At 54.8% G+C, this 23,899-nt stretch overlaps 1 protein-coding gene across 2 annotated transcripts in view; it reads left to right on the top strand.

Moving 5' to 3' along the window:
- The window catches only part of Ajap1 (adherens junctions associated protein 1), a 107,258-nt gene that overhangs the window by 45,767 nt on the left and 37,592 nt on the right, over positions 1-23,899 (top strand). For both annotated transcript variants that reach the window (XM_029540343.1, XM_021200519.1), the window contains exon 2: positions 4,026-4,831. In XM_029540343.1, the coding sequence (XP_029396203.1) occupies positions 4,026-4,831 (806 nt within the window). The remainder of the gene's footprint in view (positions 1-4,025; positions 4,832-23,899) is intronic.

The raw sequence follows: 23,899 nt of genomic DNA, 5'->3' as shown, positions 1-23,899 counted from the left end.
TCTCTCTCTCTCTCTCTCTTTCTCTCTCCCTCCCTTCTGGGTCCAGTTCCCCTTTGTTGTTATTGAGATGTAATCTACATGCTATTAAATTCGCTGCTTTTCGAGGGCATGGTCCTGTGGTTTTTGTATATTCATAGGGTGTGCAGCCACCACTGCAGTCAATTCCAGAACATCCCATTACCCCCAAATGAACCACTCCAGGAGGCAATCATTCCCAAACAGTCCCTCTCCTGTGCTCCCCAGTAGCCACCAACCTCCCCGCAGTCTCTGGGGGGATCCTTCATCTATGTGCGCCCCTGCTCCCGACTCCCTTGCCTTGGCATGGGTTTTTAAGGCTCCTGGTATAGGAGCAACATGCTACTCTGTGCCTGGATGCGTCCCATGTGCCTGTCTGTTGGGGGATGCTTGCGAGGTTTACATCCTTGGCTACTGAAGACACAGGAGCATACAGCTATGTACTTTAGGATGGCGATCGCCACACCAGTGGTAGCTCATCTGGGTGGATGGCGCACAGCTGACAATGCCTTGGCGCCTTTCTGAAGTGGGGTCCTCCAGGAACAGCTTCATGTTGTAGCTGAGCAAACCCGAGGCCCCTCCCGCTGTAGCGAGCACCCCAGGGTTCTGCGGGAGGCCTGAGAAGAGGGGGTGCTGGTAGGTTGGTAGGTTTACAGGAGTCCTAAATCATTTGGGTATGTCCCCCGCAGAACAGAGTTGTCCCTGATGTCACTGCTGTGACATCAGGCCCCCTATAGGGCTTGACACCTCTACTGTCCAGTGGGGCAAGTCCTGGTCCTAGCTCACAGCCACCTCCCCTGGGCTGCCCTCCATCTCCCCTCTGAGCAAATGCATCCCTTTATAAGGGAGCCCCTGGGCTGAGGGGAAGCAGGGTACCCGCCTCCCCAGCCTCACTACCATAGTTGGGTTTTCTGCATAACAGCTGGGTGTCTTGGAAATGAGAAGGTTTCTATGGTAACCAATTACAGCCCATGATTGGTGAAAAATCACAGAAATATCCTGTGTGTGAAGTTATGCCGGGGAGGCAGGCCCAGGCTTCGGTACTGAGGTTTTAATTTCCTGGGGTGATATTTCTCCGAGTGCTGATGGAAAGCTTTCAGTACTTCCCGGCCGGCCTGCCTGGTGGGGCGAGGAGAAGCCTCGAAGGGCCCGGTGGGGGGATCTGGTGGGGGCCTGCTGGCATCTGGCAGAATTTGGATCTACTGAGTTCTAGTGAGTTGTGATGGAGCCTGGTGAGGCCAGGATTGGTCTAGGGGAGTGAGAAGGGTCTTGTGTAGGGCCCGGTAGGAGGTTAGAGTGGAGTTACTGGGGTCTAGACGGGTCTCAAGGGGGAGCTGGGATCAGGGTACCGGTGTTGATGGGGCCTGGAGAGGCTTTGGAGGACCTAGCAGGGCTTCCTGGACCCAGTGGGGTTTAGTGGGTTCTAGTGGAGTCTGGCAAGGCCAAGTGGAGCCCAGAGGGATATGGTAAGACTTGGTGGGATCTGAAGGACAGACTGGTGTTCCAGTGAATCCGGTAGGATCTAATGAGTCCTGAGGGGCCCAGGGTTCCTAGTGTAGCCTGGAGGAAATCAGTGGGGTCTGGTGGGGTCTGGTGGGGCCCTGAGGGTCTTGCGAACGTTTGGCAGTGACTAGTGGAGCCTGGTTGGGTTTGGTTGGTGGTGCCTAGAAGCACCGGCAAGGCTTAGCGAATCCTAGGGGATCTGATGGGCCCAGTGAGGCCTCATGTCTACTCAGAGCATCTCAGTACAGAGAGGCAGACACCCATCCTGATACACAGGCACGGAGAAGACCCGAGTCCTCACCAGTCCATCTCCACAGGCTCACCCGAGGCTCTGAGGAGATTGCAGGGGAGTCTCACACTGGCCTAGATCTTGCCACACAGCGATGACAACCCTGTCCCTACTGGAGCTCGGCTGCTTGTGCAGAGGAAGGACACAAAGGTAGAGGTGGCCCAGAGACATCCACCTAACGAGCGTGCCCTCCTTCCTCCGGCAAAGCTCTTTCACGCTGATTAAAAAGGCAGGCTGTATTATTTGGGGACCAGTCCTTTTTGCTAATTAGTCCCAGCAAACTCAAGCTCCTTTCTCAGGGACCACCTCCTCCCCAAGCACTGGTGCGTGTCAGCCTCAGGAACGTGGGGGTTCAGCACCAGAACAAGCTGAGAAGGAACACAATCACGCTTGAACAGTTAAATACACTGAAGGGCAAACAAGGACATGCTTGCATGCTCGCACTGACATAGATCCATGCTTGTGTGTGGTGACCTGTAGAGATGTACAGATAAAGTACACTCACCAAGGCGCATGGATACACACAGAGATACATACATGGACGGATGTAGTGGCACCTTCTTGTTGACTCTCACACCCTGGGGGAATACTCACACCCTTGGGGAGCACTCATGTCCTGAGGAGCACTCACACCCCTGGGGAGCACTCATATCCAGAAGAGCACTCACAATCCAGAGAGCACTCACATCCCGGGGAGCATTCAGAGACACACCACACCCACACATGCTCAGTGCCACACTGGCACACGTACATACACTCACAAACTCCCTCCAACTCTCATGCACCAGCAGTTACACCCTGACACTCCCAGACACCCACCTGTGTGTGCTCCACCCTCTGCCAGCACACGCATCCTTGTGGACCTCGCATATATGTACAGTGGCACACCCTGACACATGTAGTCACTTTTCAAAAACAGAAACAAAACTACACACCCGTGACACCTTATAAAGGAAAACAACTCCTCCAGTGTTTCTGGGCCTGTCGGGCTCAGCTGTGGAGGCTGTGGTGCGGTGTTCCTGACGCCCCGCAGCCCTCTCTCCCAGCAGCCTCTGGGGAAGTTTGAGTTTCCTTCTAACTTTCTGATGTGAAGTTGATGCCGAGCCGACTTTGAGTGGCGGCTGTAATCAGTCTTCAATTACCTATGTGGGGGGGAAGAGGGAGCGTGGGCTGCATCTTCCACGCCTGGCTGCGTGGGTCTGCATGCTGCTCTGGGTTTTCATGTGGAGTTTTAGCATCCGTGGGTCTAGAGGGGACTTGTGCCCGACTAGCCGAGCTGCCCATGGATTCTGGGTCGGGGGACTGTCCCAGCAGTCCTCTGGAGAGCTGTTACTGCTCTTCTGCCTGCCCCCAGCAGGCTGAGCATCAGTTTCACCTCCTGCCTGCCTGTGCCACGTCTGGCCTTTCTGTATCCAGCCCCATCCAGCCCCAGCTGGCATTGAGAGGTCTCCATCGGGCATCTACATAGGAGATGAACTAGAGAGGGGTGGTTGAGTGGGTGGGGGCAGAAATGTCAGCAGATCGAAAGCCTGGTATCAAAGCTTCCAGTTTCCCCTGAGTGGCAATCAGTTCCCACAGCGACACCCAGGGAAGGGCAGACATTGCAGCTTTGCCTGGCTGTGTCCAGGTGGAGTGCAAACAGGTGTGTGTTCAGCCCAGAAGACTAGAGGCTCCTGGTGTTTGGGAAGAGCAGAGCAGATGGGGGGCTTCTAGAGTAAATCCTTCTTTCTGCCTCATGTGGTGTCCCAGGTCCTGAGACCTCTTCCCTCTGACAAAGGAGTCAGCTGTTCAGTTATGATGTGGGGATGCCCCAGCTCAGCGGGGTAGATGCTGTCCTCACCCTTGGTATCAAGTCCCTGGAGGCTCAGCTCCATGGTAGGCAAGCCTTCAAGGGTGTTTTTCAAGATGGACAAGGGGGACTTTGGTGGCTTGGTCCCTTGCCATGCCTGGAAGGGCTCTTAGGTTAGCACCCAGGAAGTACCTGAGCTGGAAGCGGCTGTCTGTCACATTCTGTGGGCACTGTCCTTCTGCCATGTAGAGAAACACAGTGCTCATGGGCTGTCCCAGAAGGCTTCTGGAGTCCTTTCCAGGTTCAGATGAACTCATTTTAAAACCAAAGGTTGTCACTGCCCAGTGGGGGGAGGGGGATAAATGTGGCCCTAGTGAGCGTCCTCCTGATGCCCTACTGCGTGCTCACCGCTCTGCTGTCTCTCCTCAGCTCCATGTCCATCCGCTGGCCCGGCCGCTCTCTCGGAAGCCATGCTTGGATACTGATAGCCATGCTGCAGCTTGCGGTCGACTTCCCGTCCTGTGACTCACTAGGCCCCGGGCCCGAGTTTCGGCTCCTGTCACGCCCACAGAGGCCCCAGAGGCTGTGGAGTCTGAGAAGTGGACCCCCAACGAGGCTACCGACACCGGCCTGGAGTCCCCGGGCCGCCCGGGCCGAACGTGCCCACGGGCCCATACAGATGCAGACTCCCCGTGCTCGGAGGGCCCACAGGCCCAGGGACCAGGTTGCCACCCTCGGACCCAAAGGGGGACTCACCAAGCCCCCAGCTGCCACCAGGTCGAGCCCTTCCCTCGCCTCTGCGACGGCCTCATCCTCCATAGTGACTGCTGGGGCTGCAGAACACCAGAGCCTCCTAAGACGGGGTAGGAGGCACACACACGATGCAGAGTTCAACGATTTCGACTTCCGTGGTGGCAGGCCCACGACAGAGACAGAATTCATAGCCTGGGGGCCTACGGGGGATGAGGACGCACTGGAGTCCAACACCTTCCCTGGTGGTTTCGGCCCCACCACGGTCTCCATCTTGCAAACACGGAAGACAACGGTGGCCACCACCACCACCACCACCGCGGCCAGCACGGCCACCGCCATGACACTGCAGACTAAGGGGGTCACCGAGTCCCTGGATCCCTGGAAAAGGACCCCTGTTGGGGTTAGCACAACGGAGCCTTCCACTAGTCCCAGCAACAATGGGAAAGACATCCAGCCCCCCAGGATCTTGGGGGAGACCTCAGGTAGGAGACCTCTCTCTCTGTGTTTCTGCTCTGGCTTGGGGAGAGGCAGGATGGAAGGTAGTTTGGAGCAGGGATGCACTGAGATGTGCACAGAAGTGCAGTTTAAACAGAGGCAGGGAGAGCGGTTGAGTGTGGACTGCAGGCACAGGTTGGGTACCGTGGGTGAGCAGGACAGACGCTTCGGTGCCTACCTACATGCTAAGACCCAGGCTGCAGTCTCCTTCGCTTGTCACATCCCAGCGTTAAGGGACCATACGGTCTTTACAACTTCAAGAGTGGCAGCCCTTCGGGGCTGGTTAACTGCTAGATGGAACTGACTTGTGGTTAGGAATGACCTTGAACAGCCAGGAAGACTAAGGCCAGATAAGGGGAAGAACTTCCAGTGCGGCTGACTGAAGCTCTGCAGACACGGTTCAGCTCTGCCCTCAGGGATGAGTTGGGGGAGGAGACAAGATGCAGGGCTTTGGCTTGTGCCCACCCTCCTCCTGCCAAAGTCCTCTTCTTTGGCTGTGTAGACAGTCGCAGCTCCTTGGATGGAGGCATCTAGTTCTGTGCTTGGTACACCTGCTTTCGTGCCTTATTCTCTAACGGCTGCAACAAGAGTAGTTCTGGCCATGTCCCAGACCAGAGTTTGTCCTATGCCAGCAGTTATAGGGGAGAGAGCACTATCAACTAGAACCTCTCCCTCCTACAAGCCCCAGAGTCTGCCTCTGCTGACAGGCATGCCCGTGGGGACATGGCAGTCCAGAAAGATATGCTGTGGGCAACACTTCCCACAAACAGCTGTGTTTGCTGACACTCCAGAGCGGGGAGAAGATCCCAGGCCAACAGAATGAACAAATGTCAGGTGGTGAGGAGTGACCTCCTCAAGACTTGTGTCTGAGAGTGATGGGAGGGAGGAGGGACAGACAATGGCAGGAGGAGGACATCTCCTGAGGTCCACACTGGGCAGTTGGCACAGCGTCTCTGCTCCTGGTTATATTCCTGCCTGTGCCTCTTCTGACCTTGGGCGGGCAGACATTGGCTCATACTTGGACAGGTTTTCACGGGGTAAGCAGCCTTTGTCCTTGAGGCACTAACACCTCTCCTTCCTTCACCAAGTAGCAGTGGCCCACTGCTTTTACCCCGCAGCAGCTTGGTCTGGGGAGCTTGCCTGTGAAAGTAGAGCTGGCGTCTCCTCCCATGCAGAGACCAAGGGTAGGGCTAAGCTTGACAGATCCTGGGAAGCTGATAAGGGGCCAAGTAGGCATCTTGCAGCCTCTCTGGGGAGCCCGTGGGGTAGCCTCTGGGACATACAGTGTAGGTGGGGGAGGGGAACCTCGAATGGTTGTTCATCTCAGGACAGGATGCTTGCAAGCAATTTCCATAGAGTCTGTTCTAACCTCAACCAACTCACCAGCCATAATCACAGTGGAATTTGGCGCTCCTCTCGTGGACCATCACCTCCCCCAATAACATCGCTTACCATATAGACACGTATAGACACGGATGAAGAAACAAGTCCCCATTTGTCCCAAATTACATCTGCTATTACAAATGCTGAACACCCGGGACAGCACTGTGAGACTTAGAGAATTAACTCACGGTACATGGGCTGTCGCTAATCCAACCCGACAGGTGCTTATCTCCGGGAAGATTTATGATTCTCCATAATATAATCTGCCGCTAGATTAATCTGTTTAGCAAAACAGATTCAGAAGAGGGGGAAATATTTGTGTTTTGACTCAAATGCAGAGAAATGTAAGGCCTGGAAGCAGGGAAGGGAGGCCTCTGAACTGGCCCTGTTGGGGGTTGGGCCAAGGACAAGAGGAGTAGAGGGACCTGGGAGCTGGCCATGGTGCTGAAGATGGGGCATGGTTTTGGATGACTGAGGGAAGGCCCCACATAGCCTCCTTTCCTTGTAAGATTCCCAGATGGAGATATGCCTGGAGGGCGGTTTGACTGTGCTTCTTCACAAGACAGACCTGGGTGTCTCGCACACTGCGAAGGGCAACCCTTGTTCACGTACATTGTGTGAAATCTGAGGCAGAGGGATGCTGTGGACTGTGGTGCCCTCCATGGCTACAGAGAGGAGCTTTGGGGAGGGCTCCTGGTCCACATGTAATCTGCTCCACTGGCTTATGTGGCTGTGCCACCCTGCAAGTTCCGGGATTAGTGCTGAGAGCAGAGGCTAGCTCCTGCAGAGAGCTCTCCACCCCTATGTTCAGTTTTATACCCAGCTAGAGTAGCTCGGCCTTCTCAGAGGCAGAATAGCTCAGCAGGGACTGGAGGGTCATGCCATCATCCTCCAGATTTGCCCAGTTCCTGCTGATGGCACCCCAGAACTTGGACCCGGGCTTCTGTGCAGTCAGTTCTGGTCTCTACAGAGGCCTCTTTGGAGTCTGGCTTGGGAATTGAGTAGTTTGGGATTTTCTGCTTCTGTGTAGAACAATCTGTGAAGGATGAGGCTACATGCTCCCACACCTGTCTGAGGCTGAAGCGTGGGCTACACTTTCCTGTATGTCTGTCTGAGCCCAAAGGATTGAGCTGCATGCTCTGGAATTACTCAGGACCTCAGGTTAAAAGAGCAGCTACTGGGATTTCTAGAAAGCTCCTCTCTCTCTTGGAGCAGATGACAGGAGCAGGGGACTGTCCCTGGGTTTTAGAGTCATGAGCTCAGGTGATACGTTCATCCCTCTGCACAGAAACAAGAGAAAACTGAGTCATGATATTGGGTGAGATCACAGTGCACACTTCCCTTCGGGAGCTTAGGGTCTGGCACATGGTAGCTGTGTTTGGTGCCATTAATGTAAGTATGAGAATGATGGTAGTGATGCTGATGATGTCGAAGATGGAGATGACAATAATAGTCTTTGTGATGGTGATGATGGTGGTGATGGTGATGATGGTGATGGCTGTGGCGATGGTGACTGGGTGAGAACTGAGATGTAGATGGTAGCAGTAACTCCATTTCATATCCTTGTACTGATTGGCTACTATGAACATTGAAGAATCCTTTCATGAAGTCCCAAGGCCTCATCTCTGACCCTGATGCTCCCTGTAGAGATGTGGCTGCTCTAGTCTGGAATGGCTTGGGATGGAAAATCACCCTGTCCATGGGCACAGAGGTGAGGAGTAGAAGCAGAGGGCTGGCTGAGTCAGCAGTCAGCCTGGGACTGAGGAGGAGCACTCCCTGCAGGGCGGAGCTGTCCACCGCTCACAGCCCTCTTACAGGTCACGCTCATGCCAGAAACCAGTCTCCCAGGAGAAGCAGGAAATCCTTGCATGAGTTTTTGTCTTAAGCTCACAAAGGAGTTCACTAGGAGCTAAAGCCAACAGAGTGTGGCTAATGGATGTGCCTGCTCCGGGAACATCTGGAGATGGGTGTGGACTGTGGTCAGTGTGCCTGGACCTGCATGGTATCCTGTGCCTGTGATTCCCAGAGCACTTCGAGGAGACACTTTCCCCACCTGGGAAGTTCTGGTCTCTCTGAAGGTGAGCCGCCCAGGCGGGCAGCCCAGCCTGGAAGATCGGGATCTCACTGAAGGCCTCTCTCCTCCCAAGCACCCAGTCTTGTGAGTCCAAGCTTAGACGCCTTTGAGTCCCGCCTCATATCCATTCATGTCCCCAAGGATGATTTCCAGGTTGCTTTGTGCGTCTTACTGCCAGGCTTCAGTGGCTTTTAGGTGTGTCTTTAGTGAGCACTGGAGGTCGAGGGTTATTTTCTCAGTACCTCAGTGGCCAACTGCCCTGAGCAAGGGAAAGGCTGCTCCCGGGATCCTGCTGACAGCAAAACATCCTCTGAATGCCGCTGGAGTTGGGGTGGAAGGAAATGAGAAGCAGTTACACTCACGAGGAGCCAGCTCCATTGTTGAGAGGCACTGTGCCCATTTAAACAGCGAGCCCCCTTTAATTAAGTCGTTGGGTGTTTGCTACCGGGAAAGTGGATCTGTCCTTAATTTAATGGCGTCTGAAGTAAATGGCTCGTGAACTTCAAAAGTTTTTGAGTGGATTAATTGGGAGAAGAGCACCAAAGAACAAAAGCAGAGTATGAAGCTTTGCAGCATCCTAAGCTGTGACCCCCAGAGTCTCTGCCTGGAATGTCTCAGCGGTGAGGCCCGGGACACTCGAAAGCTGCGGGGCCATAAGGTGCCATACAGGGCTGTTGATGGTCACGATGAGGGTGCAGGATGGCCAGCTCCCATCCGCTCTCCCACAGAGTCAGCTTTTGCTGAGCAAAGCCCCGCTCACACCGGGGTGGAGGGAGACTCATTTCAGCCCTCCCCTCCTGGGGAGGGCTCAGTCTGCCTCTTTTCATTTCTCCCGCTTGTGTGCTGCGGCCTTGGTTTACTGCGCTCAGTGCATCTTCAGCTCCCTTTGTCGCCCCCCCCCCCCAGGCTTGTTCTCCTTCCCAGAGCGCATCAGGAGTGGGAGGCTCTCCCAGGTCGGCCCCGCCCACTGCCCATCCTGAGCCCAGGCTGCCTGGGAGCACAGAGATTTCACTTCTTTCCCTGGCGGGGACCTGGAGCGCTGTCCCTGCCTGCAGAGGGGTGATATACAGCAGTAGAGACCAACGGTCCTTCTGCCCAGAAAGCAGTTTCCTCTCAGAGACTGGGGAAGCTGGGTAAGCAGGGTTGGGGAGTCTCACGAGCCTACCCTGATGAGTATCTTACATTGCACACGTCACTAAAGACTGCACTGGTAGCAGCTCCGGGTAACATGCGTACGGCTGAGTGTATGGCTGTTATCTATGCCTGGGGAGCCATCCCGAGCACTGAGCTTAGGAAGAGGAGGAGGGTGGCATCTTTAGCACTGTCATTTGCTGGGGTAAGAAGAGCAGCTTTAGAATCTCTGACTTGATCATTCCTGAACCAAACCAACAAGTCTCTGTTTAGTTGATGTAGAGGACTATATCTCTGGTGTGCATGGGTGGGCAGCCGAGCCTCTTGGGCCTCTTTCCAAGGGGCTTAAAGGTTGGGGACATGAGACAGGTCAGGACACGCCCCTGCATTAGGACAGCAGAGTTGTCACAAAGCCACAATTTCCTGAGTGACACTGTCAGTGCTGGGGCCAGAGAACGAAGGGACCCCTGAGGTGGGACAGTGAGTCTGACTTATGCGTGGAGTGGGCAGAGCCTCTACGAACCTGGAGTCCTTGGTGGGGAGTTGATTCTGAAACCCCCGACGACTGTGTCTCTGCGCCTTCCTGCCTCCAAAGCCCAGTCATGGCTCAGCTGTCATGGCCAGCTGGATCAAGTGTCAGGCCATTGTGGAGAGGGATTTAGAGTTTTCACTTTGGGGTGACAAGTGGCTTTTCTCTGAAAACCTCTGCTCTGCCTTTGTCCTTGAGATGGAAGGTCCTGCACCAAGGCTGTCAGATACCAAGTTTGAAAGGGCCTCCCTGATAGACAGATGCACCAGTAGAAATTTGTCACCCCCCACCTTAGGGGCAGGTAAGTTCCCAGGGACGCTCCCGGGCCTGTAGCCTGTCACAGCAGCCAGGTTCTGGAGTGTCAGCCAGAACTGCGGAAGCTCTACGCCTGAAAGATGTGCCAGATGGTCAGACACAGAGATGAGGCTGCACGTCTCTGCTCAGATGTGGATCAGTGAGCCCCGAAACCCAACACCTCACATTCTGTCGTAGGGGTGCACAGTCAGCAGGAAAGGAGGAAGGAAGGTCCCTTTCTAGAAGTTTCTTCCAGCCGTGAGAGGCAAGTTTGTCATGGGGTAGAGAGCAGATGTCTACCCAGGGGGTGCCTGGGGGTGCCAGCGAGGAGCTGAGACCTGTGCTGGTGGAGGAGAGCCTGCAGGCGATGACTGAGCTCAGCTTCCATCCATGGGTGGCCTCCCTGCGTGTCCTTGGCTGCACAGTGTGACCTCACTGGTCTTGTGGCTTTTTTGGTTTGCACAACTGAAAAGTGACTTTCGTCTTCCAAGGTTGTTCTGAGACTGGGCTGTGTCCGTTGTGTGGACGCTAGCACTGTGGCCGGCGTCTAGCGGCCATGTGTCTGGGATGCATCCATAGCCACCTCCTCAGGCTGACGCAGGGACTCTCCGTGTGGAGGCTCAACGTGCAAGTAGCTTCTGCCTCGTTCATTACTCTCCCCAAAGCCGAGATTAGCTATGGTTGTCTGTCTCCGTCTGCTCTGTGCCTGTGTCTTCTGTGGTAGTCCTCCAGACAGCAGGACCCCTCTCCATGGGGCGACAGGCCCGCCATTCCCTGGTACTTTGTGAGAGCAGGAGGCAGACCTAAGATTCACTTGTCAAACTCCTGTTCTGTGGGTAGGAAGTGTTCCTGTCCTTCATATTGAAAGTCAGTCATGTGACAAACAGAGAGCTGTCCTCTACGTGCCAGCACCACAGTTCAGTTCTATGGTCGCCCAGCCTCTGTGTGTGTGTGTGTGTGTGTGTGTGTGTGTGTGTGTGAGAGAGAGAGAGAGAGAGAGAGAGAGAGAGAGAGAGAGAGAGCGCTGGAGCTGCCCTGACCCATGATCACAGCCTAAGGTTTGGAGCAAATGTGTTCTTTTAAAGTCCTGGAGGCTGAAGGCCACGCATTGGCTGGGTGAGGGGCATGCTTTCCCTGGTGGTCCCATGAGGGCATCCTCTGTACCTGTGAGCTCCCAAGGCTCCAGGCCATTCTCGAAGAAGCGTGGCTGTATGGCAATGACTCCCGCTTCCCTCTTCCCAGGATTATCATTCCTGTACCCCCCCTGTCTGTCTGTCTGTCTGTCTGTCTGTCTGTCTGTCTGTCTGTCTGTCTGTCTGTCTGTCTGTCTTGTAAGGCCAGCTGTCTTGTACTTGTGTACAGCTGGATAACCATAGTGTTTGCACCGCCAGGCACTTGACTGTGTTGCTTCTGTGGGGCCCTTGGTCTGAATGAGATCATACCAGAGGTTGTAGGAGTGAACTCGAGTCAGATAAGAAGGGTCCTCCATGGCTGAACTGTCCAGGTCCTGTGGGTTTGGAGTGTCGGGGTTTTTCTGCGGGGTTTCTCCACCCCATATCCCGCTCCAAGTCCATCTTTGCTGGAGAGGAAGGTGGGACCAAGTAGGGACTTCCTGGGCTCCCCCAGAGAGCACAGGGGTGAGAGTAAGTGTTCTCTTGGGAGATGTAGCCTGGGAAGGCAGGGCCCAGAGAAGGAGAGGCCTGAAGAAGATGGAATCTGGAGGAGGCGGGGTCTGCCCTGGCACCGGCTGCAAACGTGGTCTAGCTCAATGCACAGGAAGTCTCTGCGTCCCACGGGCCTCGCCCACATGAACTGTCCTCCGCCCACGCAGGGATTCATCTCCTGGCATCTGCAAATCCGTGTGCATTGTGGTCACAGCAGAGGGTAGTGATGCAGAGTCCCCCTCCCCCGACCCCACATCTTCCCACCCAAAGCAGCAGGCACGAGAAATATCTCCGGCTCTGCTTCTGTCATTCCGGTGGGAGGAGAGGCACGTGGGAGGGAGAAAGATGCCTCGGAGATGCTGTCTCTGAGCTAGCCATGTGGATGGACCTGAGAGCAGCAGAGGAGGCGGCAGCGATATAGAGTGTCCACGGAGAGAAAGAGCAGGGCGGGCTAAGGGAGAGGCACCCCAGGCATGGGAAGCTGGGGGTGGTGAGGGTGGGGACCTCAGAGGTGCTCAGTCGCTACTGTGAGACCACAGGAACACAGAGGAAGATGGGGTTGGTCTACGAGATGGCTCAGTGGAGAGAACACTATGATACAAATATGAGGACCCCAGTTCAAATCCCCAGGGCCCATGTTAAACTGAGTGCCTCGCACGTGTGTATAACGACACCATCGTACAGCAGGATGGGAGGCAGAAACAGATATTTTCTCAGAGGCTTCTAGACCAGCCCTGGTGTCTGCAGTACCCAGCAAGAGATCTTGTCTCAAACAGGAAGGATGGAAGGACCCACACATATGATTGTCCTCAGACCATGGCACATGCGGTCACTTGTGCTCACACTCAAAAGTGTGCACACTCAAGACGCTGGTACACCTGTGCACATAAAATAAGTATGGTGGGATCACAGGGTGACTGGCTGGCTGTGGCTCTGTGGGGAAACCCTGCTGTTCTATGGACAGTTACAAAAGGAAGATGAAGCAGTGACTGGAGCCAGAGTGGGGAGATAACAAGATTCCAGGAACACTGGCAGCCCTCTTGCAGAGAGGAACTCACTGTGAATGATGGGAAAAAGAACAATCTAGAAGGTCTGAGACTGTAGTCTGAGAGGCTCTTGTCTTCCACGGAATGAAGTGTTTGTGATGGGCACAGCATGGTGCTTTTAGCCACTTTATTGTAGGTGTGTATTAGTCAGCTTCCCATTACTGCAACAAATTCCCCGGGGTAACTCAACTTAAGAAGAGGAAAGGTTTTTGATGCAGCTTTGTAGGTGTCATTCTATGAATGACTGTTGGCTTGGCCCTGAGGCAGCTTGGGATATTTGTGTGAAGCATGACTGAAGGGTCATTGTGTGTCTGGGCGTGAAGTATGAGAAGCAGAGAGCAGGTTCCCACAGTCCCCTACAGGGGCACACCCCAATGACCTCCAAGGGCTCCCCAGTCCTAGTCTCTCACAGGCCCCATCACTTTCCAGTGGAACTTAGGCAGTAGTCAAACTCTCAGCAGATCGGATCCAGGAGACTTTTAAAACCTGCACATAACAATGACCTAAGAAAGATGCCTGGGGTAGTTGGTTTGTGAGGCTGCTTTTGGGATGTGCCCAAACCCGAGCGGAGCTTAAAAGACATCCATGGTGTGTGGCTTGACCGTTGTGTTGTAGAGGTGGTGGTTTGCCTGGGCAGAGGGTGGACGGCCTGGGAGAAGGATGGGGCCGTCTGGGAAGAGGACGGTGGGAGCATAGTGAGGTCAGGTATGGGGAGGAACTCCTGTGGGGGGAGAGGAGGCCCAAGGTTTCTTCCCTCTGTTAGGGTGGGCAATAGACCTTGGGGAGGAAGAAAGCCACACTGAAGCATGTGGGCAGGAGGATGACTGCAGAGGATGCAGGAGGCAAGCCCACTGCTTAAGAGCCGGTGGAGAAAGCCTGTGGCGGGCAGCAGAAGAGATGGGTCTAATGTCTCTGCTGGAGGAGACTGGCTCCCGCGCAGGTAGGGGGTCCCGTCTGGCTGACTAATGGTAGAGAGACATGGGCAACAGCACAAGGGGCAAGATCTTCCCGCCTTTCCGGAGACATTCCTTTACAGCTGGGATAGTGCGTGACCACAGCAAGGAACAGCAGGGGGGCATCTGGCGTGGTCACATGTCGCCCCCCTACCCCAACCCCATTTTAAAGAGCTGTTTTTATTATTGGGAATCATGTATGTGTCTGTGTGTATGATGAGTCTAAGTGCCAGAGGGCCCCCGGGTCCTCTCAGAACTGGAGTTACAGATAATTGTGAGCTGCCTGATGTGGGTACTAGAAACCAAATTCAGGTCCTCAGGAAGAGCTGTAAGTTCTTTTAAGCACTAAGCCATCTCTCTGGCCTCCTCTACCTCTTGAAACAGACCTAAGACAGTGAAGGAAGGGCATGCCCCAAAGGGATGCCCCTTGTGTGCCTCACCCTCTTCCTCGGCCTCTTCCGGTGTTGAATCCCAGCGGAAAGACCTGCCCAGCCCAGCCCCCTCTGTAGAGTACTACCTGTGCAGCTGTTCGCTTTGTGGTGTGGGTGACATCTGTTCCTCTGTGAGTCATCACCCCGCAGCTTTCAACACTCCAGGTGCCCTTTCCCAGGCTCAGGCAGGTAAATACCAGGAGATGATAAACCCTCCCTTCTCTCAGCTCAGAGTGCAGCCCCAGGAAGCTCGGAATGCAGTAGGCCCAGAGGCACACTGACAGCTGCAGACCCCCTTCCCGTTGGAGTCCGCAGCACATCTCTGGTCCCATCCCCGACTCCTCCCATGATGCTGCTGGAACTTTAGATCCCTGCCAGTGGCATTTAGGGCCTTGAGAGCAGGTGCTCCCTGTCATATCACCCTGGCCTCTGCACCTTAGTCTGTGCTACTAAGCAGACAAACCCTGAAAAGCCAGGCTTACTACCTACGCCAGGAGGAAATGGATCTTGACCGCTCCTGGGATAAGCATGAACCAGGGTGTTAGAACCTACAACGACCTCAGAACAGTGGGGTGCAGACCTCCCCCAGTATCTATGAACCCCTGAACAAGCAAGGCCAAAGCCTCAGCTCCAGACCCAGCGAGATTCCTGATCCATGTCTGTCTGTTCTGTCCAGTGCTGTCTGGTGGAGAGAGCCCGGTCAGTGTGGGGAGTGGGTCTGAGCTGTGCTTGGGTGACCCTGCAGCTGCCACCATTGTCTGCCCATTGATTAGATCCTGGGGTGGTCCGAATGAAATAGGCCCCCATAGGCCTACGGGGAGTGGCACTATTAGCAGGTGTGGCCTTGCTGGAGGAAGTGGTCACTGGGGGTCTCGGAGGCTCAAGCCTGGCTTAGTGTCAGTCTCTCTTCCTGCTGCCTGTTGATCCAGATGTATGACTCTCAGTTTCTCCTCCAGCACTGTGTCTGCCTGCATGCCGTCATGCTTTCTGCCATGATAATAATGGACTAAACCTGAACCTGTAAGCCAAGCCGTTAAATGGTTTCCTTTATAAGAGTTGCGGTGGTCATGATGTCTCCTCCTAACAGTGACTAAGTGCCAAGACTCAGGGACTCAGGTGGCACAAGAAACCTTTTCCCAGTGTTCCGTGCATGGTTGGAGACCCCTCTTCATTAGAGCAGAAGGAAGCCACTGCTATTCACACTTCCCTGGAAGCCACCCAACATCCCAAAGGGCTCTCATCATTACTGGGGACCTGACTTGTGGGGGGGGGCAATGGGTGCAGGGACAGCCACCCATAACCTTCCAGTATGATCAGGGAAGACGAGCTGAGCTGTGCTCAGTGCTGAACCCAGGTGCCACAGCTAAAAAGTCCCTGCACTGTTCTGGAACTTCATCTTCAGCAGCAGATGGCTGGGTGCTGGGTGCTGGCACCTCAGAGCGGAGCAGGGTGTACTTGGTAGAGTTACTGGCATTTCCCTAGCTAGGCCTGGGGCCCTTTGCTTCTGGCATGCTCTCAGGCTGTCCTCAGCTTCCAGGATCCAGAGGAACTGTGTACGCACGGCTGTCTGGGTGTTGGCCTTGATCATAGACCCTACACCCACCATCCTTTACCCACTCCGGGTGAACCCTGTACCTGATACCCAGGAGACTTACTCAGTGTGCCTGTGGCCCACTCAGCCCTGGGTAATATGGTACTTACTGGTATAAGACAGCTTGGGAAGGAAGCCATTGTGGTGAATGCTACCAAAATTCCCACAGAAGGTCCGCTCACTAACAAACAGCTCCCTGGGCTTCCTCTCCTGGAGCATCACCTACAATAAACAGAAAAGCACCCCAACTTCTCATATCAGGACAAAGTGCACTCTCTCTCTTATCGGCAGAGGTGGGGCAGGTCGGGGGGACAGGGTAGGGTCTGCATAGGGCATGTATCCTCCCCCCTCCTGAGGACCCATCCCTCCTCACTGTTGGAGGAGAGATCCCACACAGGCGGAGAGATGCCATCCATGCACACTTCCACACTTGAGGTTCTTCTTGTCCAGTTACAGTGTCGGGTTCCCCATGATCTGTTTGAGCTGCGCTGTTTCCGGCCAGCTGGTCACATGAAGGTCTCCAGGAGGCTGTGGGGGTGGGGGTGGGGTTATGTTCCTGCAGGGGTCCCCAGCAATGGGCAGGGCTGGTTCCTTCTGAAGCTGAGGGAGACTGGGTTTCTCTTACTCTCCCACTTCTGGTAGATTGTGGATGGACAGACACCACTTCCGTCTGTATGGCCTTCTGCCCTGAGCTGTCCTTCCTCTCAGTGACCCCGGCTGTTAGGACTTCATGGTAACTCGGTGAACTCATTCTAGCAACGCTACATCCACAGGTGTTGGGGTTAAGACTCCGGTTTGTGGACTCGGAGTCGGGGTGAAGTTCAATGCATTGCACTTCCCATGGACTTGGGGATCATCTGATCGTCTAGGAAGATCCCATCTCAAACTCCCTAACTTCATCCCAACCACAGAGATCGGCCTTCCACAATGTCCCATCCACAGGTGCCAGGGTCAGGACTTCAGTGTTCCTGGGTGCCAAGGTTAGCCCATTCGGTCCCCTCCCGTCACTTTGTACCCCTTGCTTAGCAACACAGAGTGTTTCTCAGAGCCGTGGGCCTGTGTGACTTGAGCCAGGGATGGCTGATATTGGTTGAGGAGATGTGATGCCGAGGGAAGGGAATAGATCTGCATTGTGTAAAAAACACCTACAAACTTCTCAATCCAAGGAAAGACAAGGAAGAGCCCTCTGGGTGGGCGGGGCCTGGGGCCTCAAAGCCCAGTTTCAGCGGGAGCTCAACCAGCTAGGCCCTGGAGAGTTTCCACCCCCTTCATCTCTCTTTCCGGCAAACTTTAGTCACAGTGATCTCTAGCTGCCCTTTCCTCCCCTGAACCATCTCTGCCTGGAAGGCCTGCTGTGTCCCTGTTAACCGAGCAGCAGAAGCCCCATACCTGCCCCTCAGTCATGTTCCCAGCAGGCGTTCAGCTCAGAACATCCATCTTCCCCAGAGGGAAAGCTAGTTGTTGATATTGGTGAGTAGCCTGCTGGAGTGAAGGAGCCCGACCCCCCGCCAAGAGCAGTCAATAACCTGGATTACCAATTATCAGTGCCTGCTGGGGCACATGCAGCTGGGTACCCAAAACAGGAAAACAAATGCTTGCAGCAATACTGCCTGGCCTTGCGCCACACATCCGAAGCCTCCGTGTCCCACCAGGCCTAAGTCAGCTGCTCCCCTCTCCCCTGTCTCCTCTTGGTCTAATTCTGTCGACTTGACCCCCAGTTTTTGTAGGATGTTCAGCCTGCTGTCTCATGGAAATTCACATCGGCTCTGACTTCTTCATGATGATGCTGTGGCTGTCCACGTGGGCATACAGACCTGTTCTTCTGTGAATGTGTGTCCTGAAAAAGTTGAGACCTTGGGATCTCCCTGAATAAACAGACAGGCAGGCAAAGGAGGCTTGAGTATATAATCCCTCAGAGTCACAGGGTCACTTGAGAGTTTCAGGGACTAAGAAATGAGACCAGTGTCTGTGATCCCTGGGACTCCAGGGTCAGCTCTCAGAGCTCTGGAAGACCAGCTTGGCTGGTTCCCACTGTGAGCAGTGCAGGGCTCCCCACTTACAGAGAGGAGGGGGGCTAGGACTCAGGTGTGCAGGCCACACATGAATCTCCCCAGTTTCTGAAGTGTGGTCAACATGCAGGCTGCTGTAAGAATAATGGGTTTTGACCTCTGCCCCTGCACCCATTGCACCCAGTTGGTCCTCTGAGGCGGTGGCTTGCCGGAGAGTTGGTACTTCACATCTCTCCGTGGTCAGTGGCATCCTGTGGTCTGTGGGGGTCAGGTAAGCTGCCCTGGCATTTGTGAGCCTGCTCCCCAGGGCAGCGAGGTGCATACTGGGACATACACATCTATGTGGGCAAGACAGCCTCACCTCTGATCCCTTTTCAAGGACAGCCTGAGAAGATGCAGGCTGATGGCTGGTGGGCCTCAGGTCTGAATCTTTGAGGTCTCCCCATACCCCTATTCTATGATCTTCACAGGATCTTTGAATCTTTGACACCTCTCTCTCTCTCTCTCTCTCTCTCTCTCTCTCTCTCTCTCTCTCTCTCTCTCTCTCTCTCTCTCTCTCTCTCTCTCTCTCTCTCTCCCCCCCCCCGTGTGTGTGTGTGTGTGTGTGTGACCTCGAGCGCGCGCGCGCACGGTTCCAGGTAGTGTTCCTGTGGCACCCAGGGCAAGGTCGCCCCCTGGGGGAAGAAGGAGATATCGTCTGGGTCCTGGAGTGTTTAGTCCTTGCTAGCTCGCCCCTCAGCCCTTCCTCACGTGTCTGACAGCAGTACCCCAGTCTCCCGTGTTTCCAGGGACTTATGCTTCTTAGTGAGGATTCCCGGCTCCTTGCCAGCAGCCGGCCTCTGTCCCCAGTGTCGTCCCTCCTGGAAACGCCACAGTGTTGGTGGCAGCCAGTACGGAGCTGCGTGGCAGGGGCCTTCCTGGGGGACCTGGGGGAGTTAGAACCCAAGCCTGGCACAGAAGGGGAGGCGAACAGCCACAGAATGTCATCTCTATCTGTCCCATGAGACCATGAGACCCAGCCGGGCTGGCAGTACAGCAGTCACCCTGTCCCAAAGTTGTGCAGCCTTAAGGCAAGGCACAGGCACCTTTCAGGGAGCACACAGCAGAGGGAAGCCGGTTTGCTTTCCACCCAGTCTTCAGCCCCTGTGCCTGAGTCTCAGATCCCTGGGCACCCAGCCCAGAAAGGGACGTAACAGGCTTCACTCTCAGCAGGGAAGCAGCCCAAGTGTCCCATTCATTGCCCTCCAGGACACTCCTCTCCCCCCAAGCCACTGCCCAGCATGAGAACCCTGGACCCCCACGGGGCAGGGTGGAGCCTAGTGGCCACTCCCCTCCGATCCCCTGGGGCAGGGTGGAGCCTGGTGGCCCCTCCCCTCCGACCCTCTGGGGCAGGGTGGAGCCTGGTGGCCACTCCCCTCCGACCCTCTGGGGCAGGGTGGAGCCTGGTGGCCACTCCCCTCCGACCCTCCCGTGTCAGGGCCAGGGGAGAGCCACCACCGTGACGCGTGCCATTTTCCCCTAGACCTGAGCAAGTGCTGGCCTTGGGATCTGCCCACATGCCGTGGTCTGTTAGACCAGAAATAGAACGGGAAGCGTTTCGCTCTGATTTCTGTGCTCATAATTCTAGGGCAAGCTGCCCTTATGGATGTAGATCGGGGGCGGTGGGGGTGGGGTGACTGGCGTGCATAGTTGCGTGTCCTTGACAGAGCTCCAGTTAGCGGCTCTCCTAAGTGGTCACGTCTGAGTATTGACTTGTCTGAGCCTAGAGAGAGAGAGCACTTGCAGAGGCTTCCTTCTCATCACGACAATTAAAATACAAATTCAGACAGACGGGCAAAGGCCTTGAACCCGTGGCTCCTGCTGAAGAACAGACACGCCTCCAGACTCCAGACCTTTGCAGATGAAAGCAAACGGGCTGTGGCGGGGGTCTCGCTGGTACTCCCTGCCTTAATATCATCAGTGAGCTGTCCTACATCTTTCCAGAGAGCACATGCTAATGGTTCAGCTTGAATTAAATCTAGAAATATGCGCAGATGATCCAGGAGGTAGACACGCCCCTGGTTCTGAGACAGCTGAGGGTGGTAACAGAGGCTCAGAGAGATTAAGTGACTTGTCCTAGGTCACACAGCCTGGCAGGGCGGAGTCGGTATCCGAACTCCCATAATAACACATTAGCCACATCCTCTCATCAGCCCTGTGGGATAGATGGTATTTAAAATATAATTTTACAGATCAGGAAGTGTGAGGAATCCGCTGCCTGTCCATTTTTGCCATTTGACCACAGAGCACACTGGGTGGAGTATCCTGAATGTGATCTCTCAGCAGTCGATGTGGGACTCGGGAAGGGGGCATGGGCAGGAGAGGGCGGTCCCCGAGGAGGAGCTTTGTATAGGTGGGCAGTACGGGGTAGGGTAGCCTTGTAGCTCCGGATCTGGGCGCAGTTTCCGAGGCCAGGAGCATCCTTGAGTTCTTGTAGAAAGTGCTTCGGTGGCTGTGAGCCTTTGGGTTGCCTTCTGTTTCCCAGCATGCCTTGCTGTTTCTCCAGGTTCGCCGACACCCTCTAAGCCTGTCTGAGCTGGGTCACTGTGCCGGTAGGATTTTTATTTTTGTCAGCTTGACACAAACCTGGATACATCAAGGAAGAGGAAATTGTAATTGAGGAAATGCCACATGAGATTGTCTGTAAGCAAGTCCGTGGGACGTCTTCTTGATTGATGATTGAGGTGGGAGGGTCCAGCCCACTGTGGGTGGAGCCACCACTGGGGTGGGGGGCGGGATCAGCAGGCCCTGGGAACAATCCAGAAAGCAGCATTCCTGCAGGCCTTCTGCATCAATTCCTGGCTCCAGTTCCTTCCCTGACTCTTCCTCAGGGCTGGACCATACTCCGAGGTGAAATGTAGCCCCTTCTCCACAAGTTGAATTTGGTCAGGATGTTTATTACAGCAAGGAGAACCAAACCAAAATAACGGTGGAAGTTGGTCAGCTACAACCACACCCCCTCAGCCCGAGACATCTGGGTGGAAGTGGAGAGACCTGTGTGGGGACGCTGGCCAGTGATGTGACTGGTGTCCATCGGGAACTGGCCCTTGTAGAGGCTTCACGCAGCCTGTGCTCAGGGGGCTACACCTCTCCTCTCTGAGAAGGAGCAAAGGAGAGAGGCATCTAGTTCCAGGTTCTCTCCTGCTGGGGCTCCACTCCTTGTGGAGAAGAAAACATTTTCTATGGCGTGGAAGTGATACTTGGCTGTGGGAGGAGAGTGTGGCTGGAAGACCCAGGCAAAGCAGGGTGGCCAAATGCGCTCTCCCACAGTGATGGCTACATTTAGGCATCACCTGGCAGGGTAGAAACGGGGAGGTGTGACTCCTGCCTGGGCCTGGACTGAAGGTGGCTATAGAAAGAGTTGGCTGTGTAGTGAAGGCCGACCCTTGCCAGAAGGGTCGACATCATTTCCTGCTGGCATCCAAGATGGAGCCAGAAGCTTCAGAGAGGGGCCTGCCCTTCCTCTCTCCCTCTGTCTTTCTAAGGGACTACCCTCCCTTTCTCCCTCTGTCTTTCTGGGGGGTCCATCCTTCTTCTCTTGTCTGGATCTCAGAGCTCCAGGTTGTTAGGCTCTGGCCCCTGCATCCCCCAGGTTCCCAGCTCCTGGATCTGGGTCTGAGTGGTACCCTTGGATGCCCTGGCTCTGGCGAGCCTCCCTGGGTCTCAGGCTGCAGACAGCACTCTGTGGGTCCCCTCAGCCTCCATGACTCCAACTGATTCCCTCTTGGGTCTCAGGCACACGCAACTTTACTTATAATAGGGGCCTGAGTCTTGACTTTCCCGCTTTGGAGTCACGCAAACAAAATCGCCCAGCGCTTTCTCATAGAAGCCGCACTCAGTATGCTGAGTTTGGGTCCGTCTTGGGCAGTTACTGCGATGTATGAGCCTCAGCTCTGTCAGCAGCAGGATCCTTTGTTCCTTACACTGTCCTGTGAGACTAAGACAGGCTGAGCGTGTGTCTCAGATGGGGCTATGCAGTACGTATCTTCCCAACTTGTGTTTACGTCGGCTCGGGGTGGGCTAGAGATTGTGTAGTCTGTCTGGAGCTGGGATGCCAGGGTCCCTGTCTACACCCCATTATCCTGGCTTGTTAAAGAATCCCTGGCTAATACAACCACCAAAGGTCAGGACAAAGAGCCCAACAGGAAAACGGATGAATGGAGGATTTGAAGATCAGATGCCCTGGAAACAAGGGAGCCGTCACTGGCAGTGCTGGATGGCGTCAGGGGGCACAGCTAAGGTTGAGCAGGTTCAGGCTGTGGATTGGGGTAGGGTGGAGGGTAGGTCAGGGTTAGCTTTTCTCTTCCCCCCCAGGAGGCTGGATTCTCCATCGATCGGTACCTAGCAGAGGCTGCAGTACCTGAAGCTAAATGTCAAGGAGAAACCTTAGGACCACATGTGCCAGCCTCAGGGGCCCTAGCTGTGGAGAGCTGTCTCTCACCTAGGAACCAACAGCTGCCTGGGGCCCTCACCCATTCCAGACAACACACCCTTAAACCCATGATGGAAGCACATCCCCCGTGTGGTCCCTGGCCGACACTTCCTGCAGAGAGTGTTAACTGCAGGTCTCCTTGTGGCCTCTGGAGCTTTCTGAGGGAAGTACGTCAAAAAGGGAATTTGATTTCAAACAGATCCTTAAGCCGGTTCCGGAGGAGGCCTTGATCAATTTGAATTCTGCGCTTGGCCATCTCTGCCCCCCTGGTGATGGTGTGGGGGCAATGTGGGTCGGCTTCATGTTCTCTCGCCCACAGAAGTGACCCCCAGAGCAGGGTGTTTGAAGTCACAGCCAACTGAAGACAGGAAGGGGCGGACAGAGTTCTCCGTATTCTCCTTCTTGCCTTTGGTGCTTCTGATCTCTATTCCTTGTGCGGCGGCCTGGCTGGCTGCCTGGGTCTTGACATGGAACTGTGCGTTTCTGTAGACATCTATTTTATTTCCTGTTCCTCTGTGAGAGTTCAGGCTGCCTCCGTTTGCTCCAGAAAGAGTGTAGGCCCCCACCACTCTCCCAAGTGGGTTTCTCTAACACACTCTTGGTGGGCGCAAAGGATCTAACAGGGCTTGCACCCCAGATGATTGAAAGTAGGGTGCCACCAAGTATTGACCCCCTGTGTGATGTCATGATGTTCATAGTGATGTCATGAATAGGCTTGGGTGTCCTCTGGCCGATGAACGACGTGCCACACAGCCCTCCGATGGAAAGCGATTGATTATGCCATCAGCTGCCACCTGGCCAGCCCAGGGACACTCTGCTCAAGGGTGCACGAGACCGGGGACTGTTCCGTTTGCATGGCGGCCCTCGTCAAGATAGACAGCAGGACCAAAGTGCCAGCCACAGGCTATGAAGAGGTGCTGGGGATTTGGCGTTTTTCCATGGGGACAAGGTCTCAAGTTGAGAACGTTCTGGGGATTGACAGCCATGACAGTTGAGTCACTCGAGTGGTCTGGGTGTTTCGGGATGGACACTTAAAGCCCACTGTGTCACCTGAATCTTATCAAGTGTGTACACGGGGAACATCCTGGAGAGATGGAACCAGACTCCATCCTGGATGGCATCCGGCTCTGTGGTTCCAGCACGGTACCTTGGCTAGAGCTGTGGTGGCCTGTGCTTGGGGACATCCTGTTTGTGGCTTTTTGTAAGTTTCAGTTTTCCTCATATTGTACTTATTTAACAAGCTTTGAGGGCACAACGGCTGAGCAGTATTGCTCTATCTTAATCCTCTAAGCTACTATGTCTACCTCGCAGCAAAATCCCTGTGGTACTTGTTGCTACTGACCTGGCTCTCTGGGCTCCAGATGTTTTCAAATGGTGTCTCCTGGACCCTCTCTCCTCATGGAGGGTCCCCATTTCTCCCTCCCACTCCCTCTCTGTTTGTCTGTTTGTCTGTCTGTCTGTCTGTCTGTCTGTCTGTCT

Source organism: Mus pahari, chromosome 6, assembly GCF_900095145.1.
Source record: "Mus pahari chromosome 6, PAHARI_EIJ_v1.1, whole genome shotgun sequence".
NCBI classification, from domain to species: Eukaryota; Metazoa; Chordata; class Mammalia; order Rodentia; family Muridae; genus Mus; species Mus pahari.
Note: the sequence above shows the minus strand (reverse complement) of the source record. Positions and strands in the feature narration are given on the sequence as shown.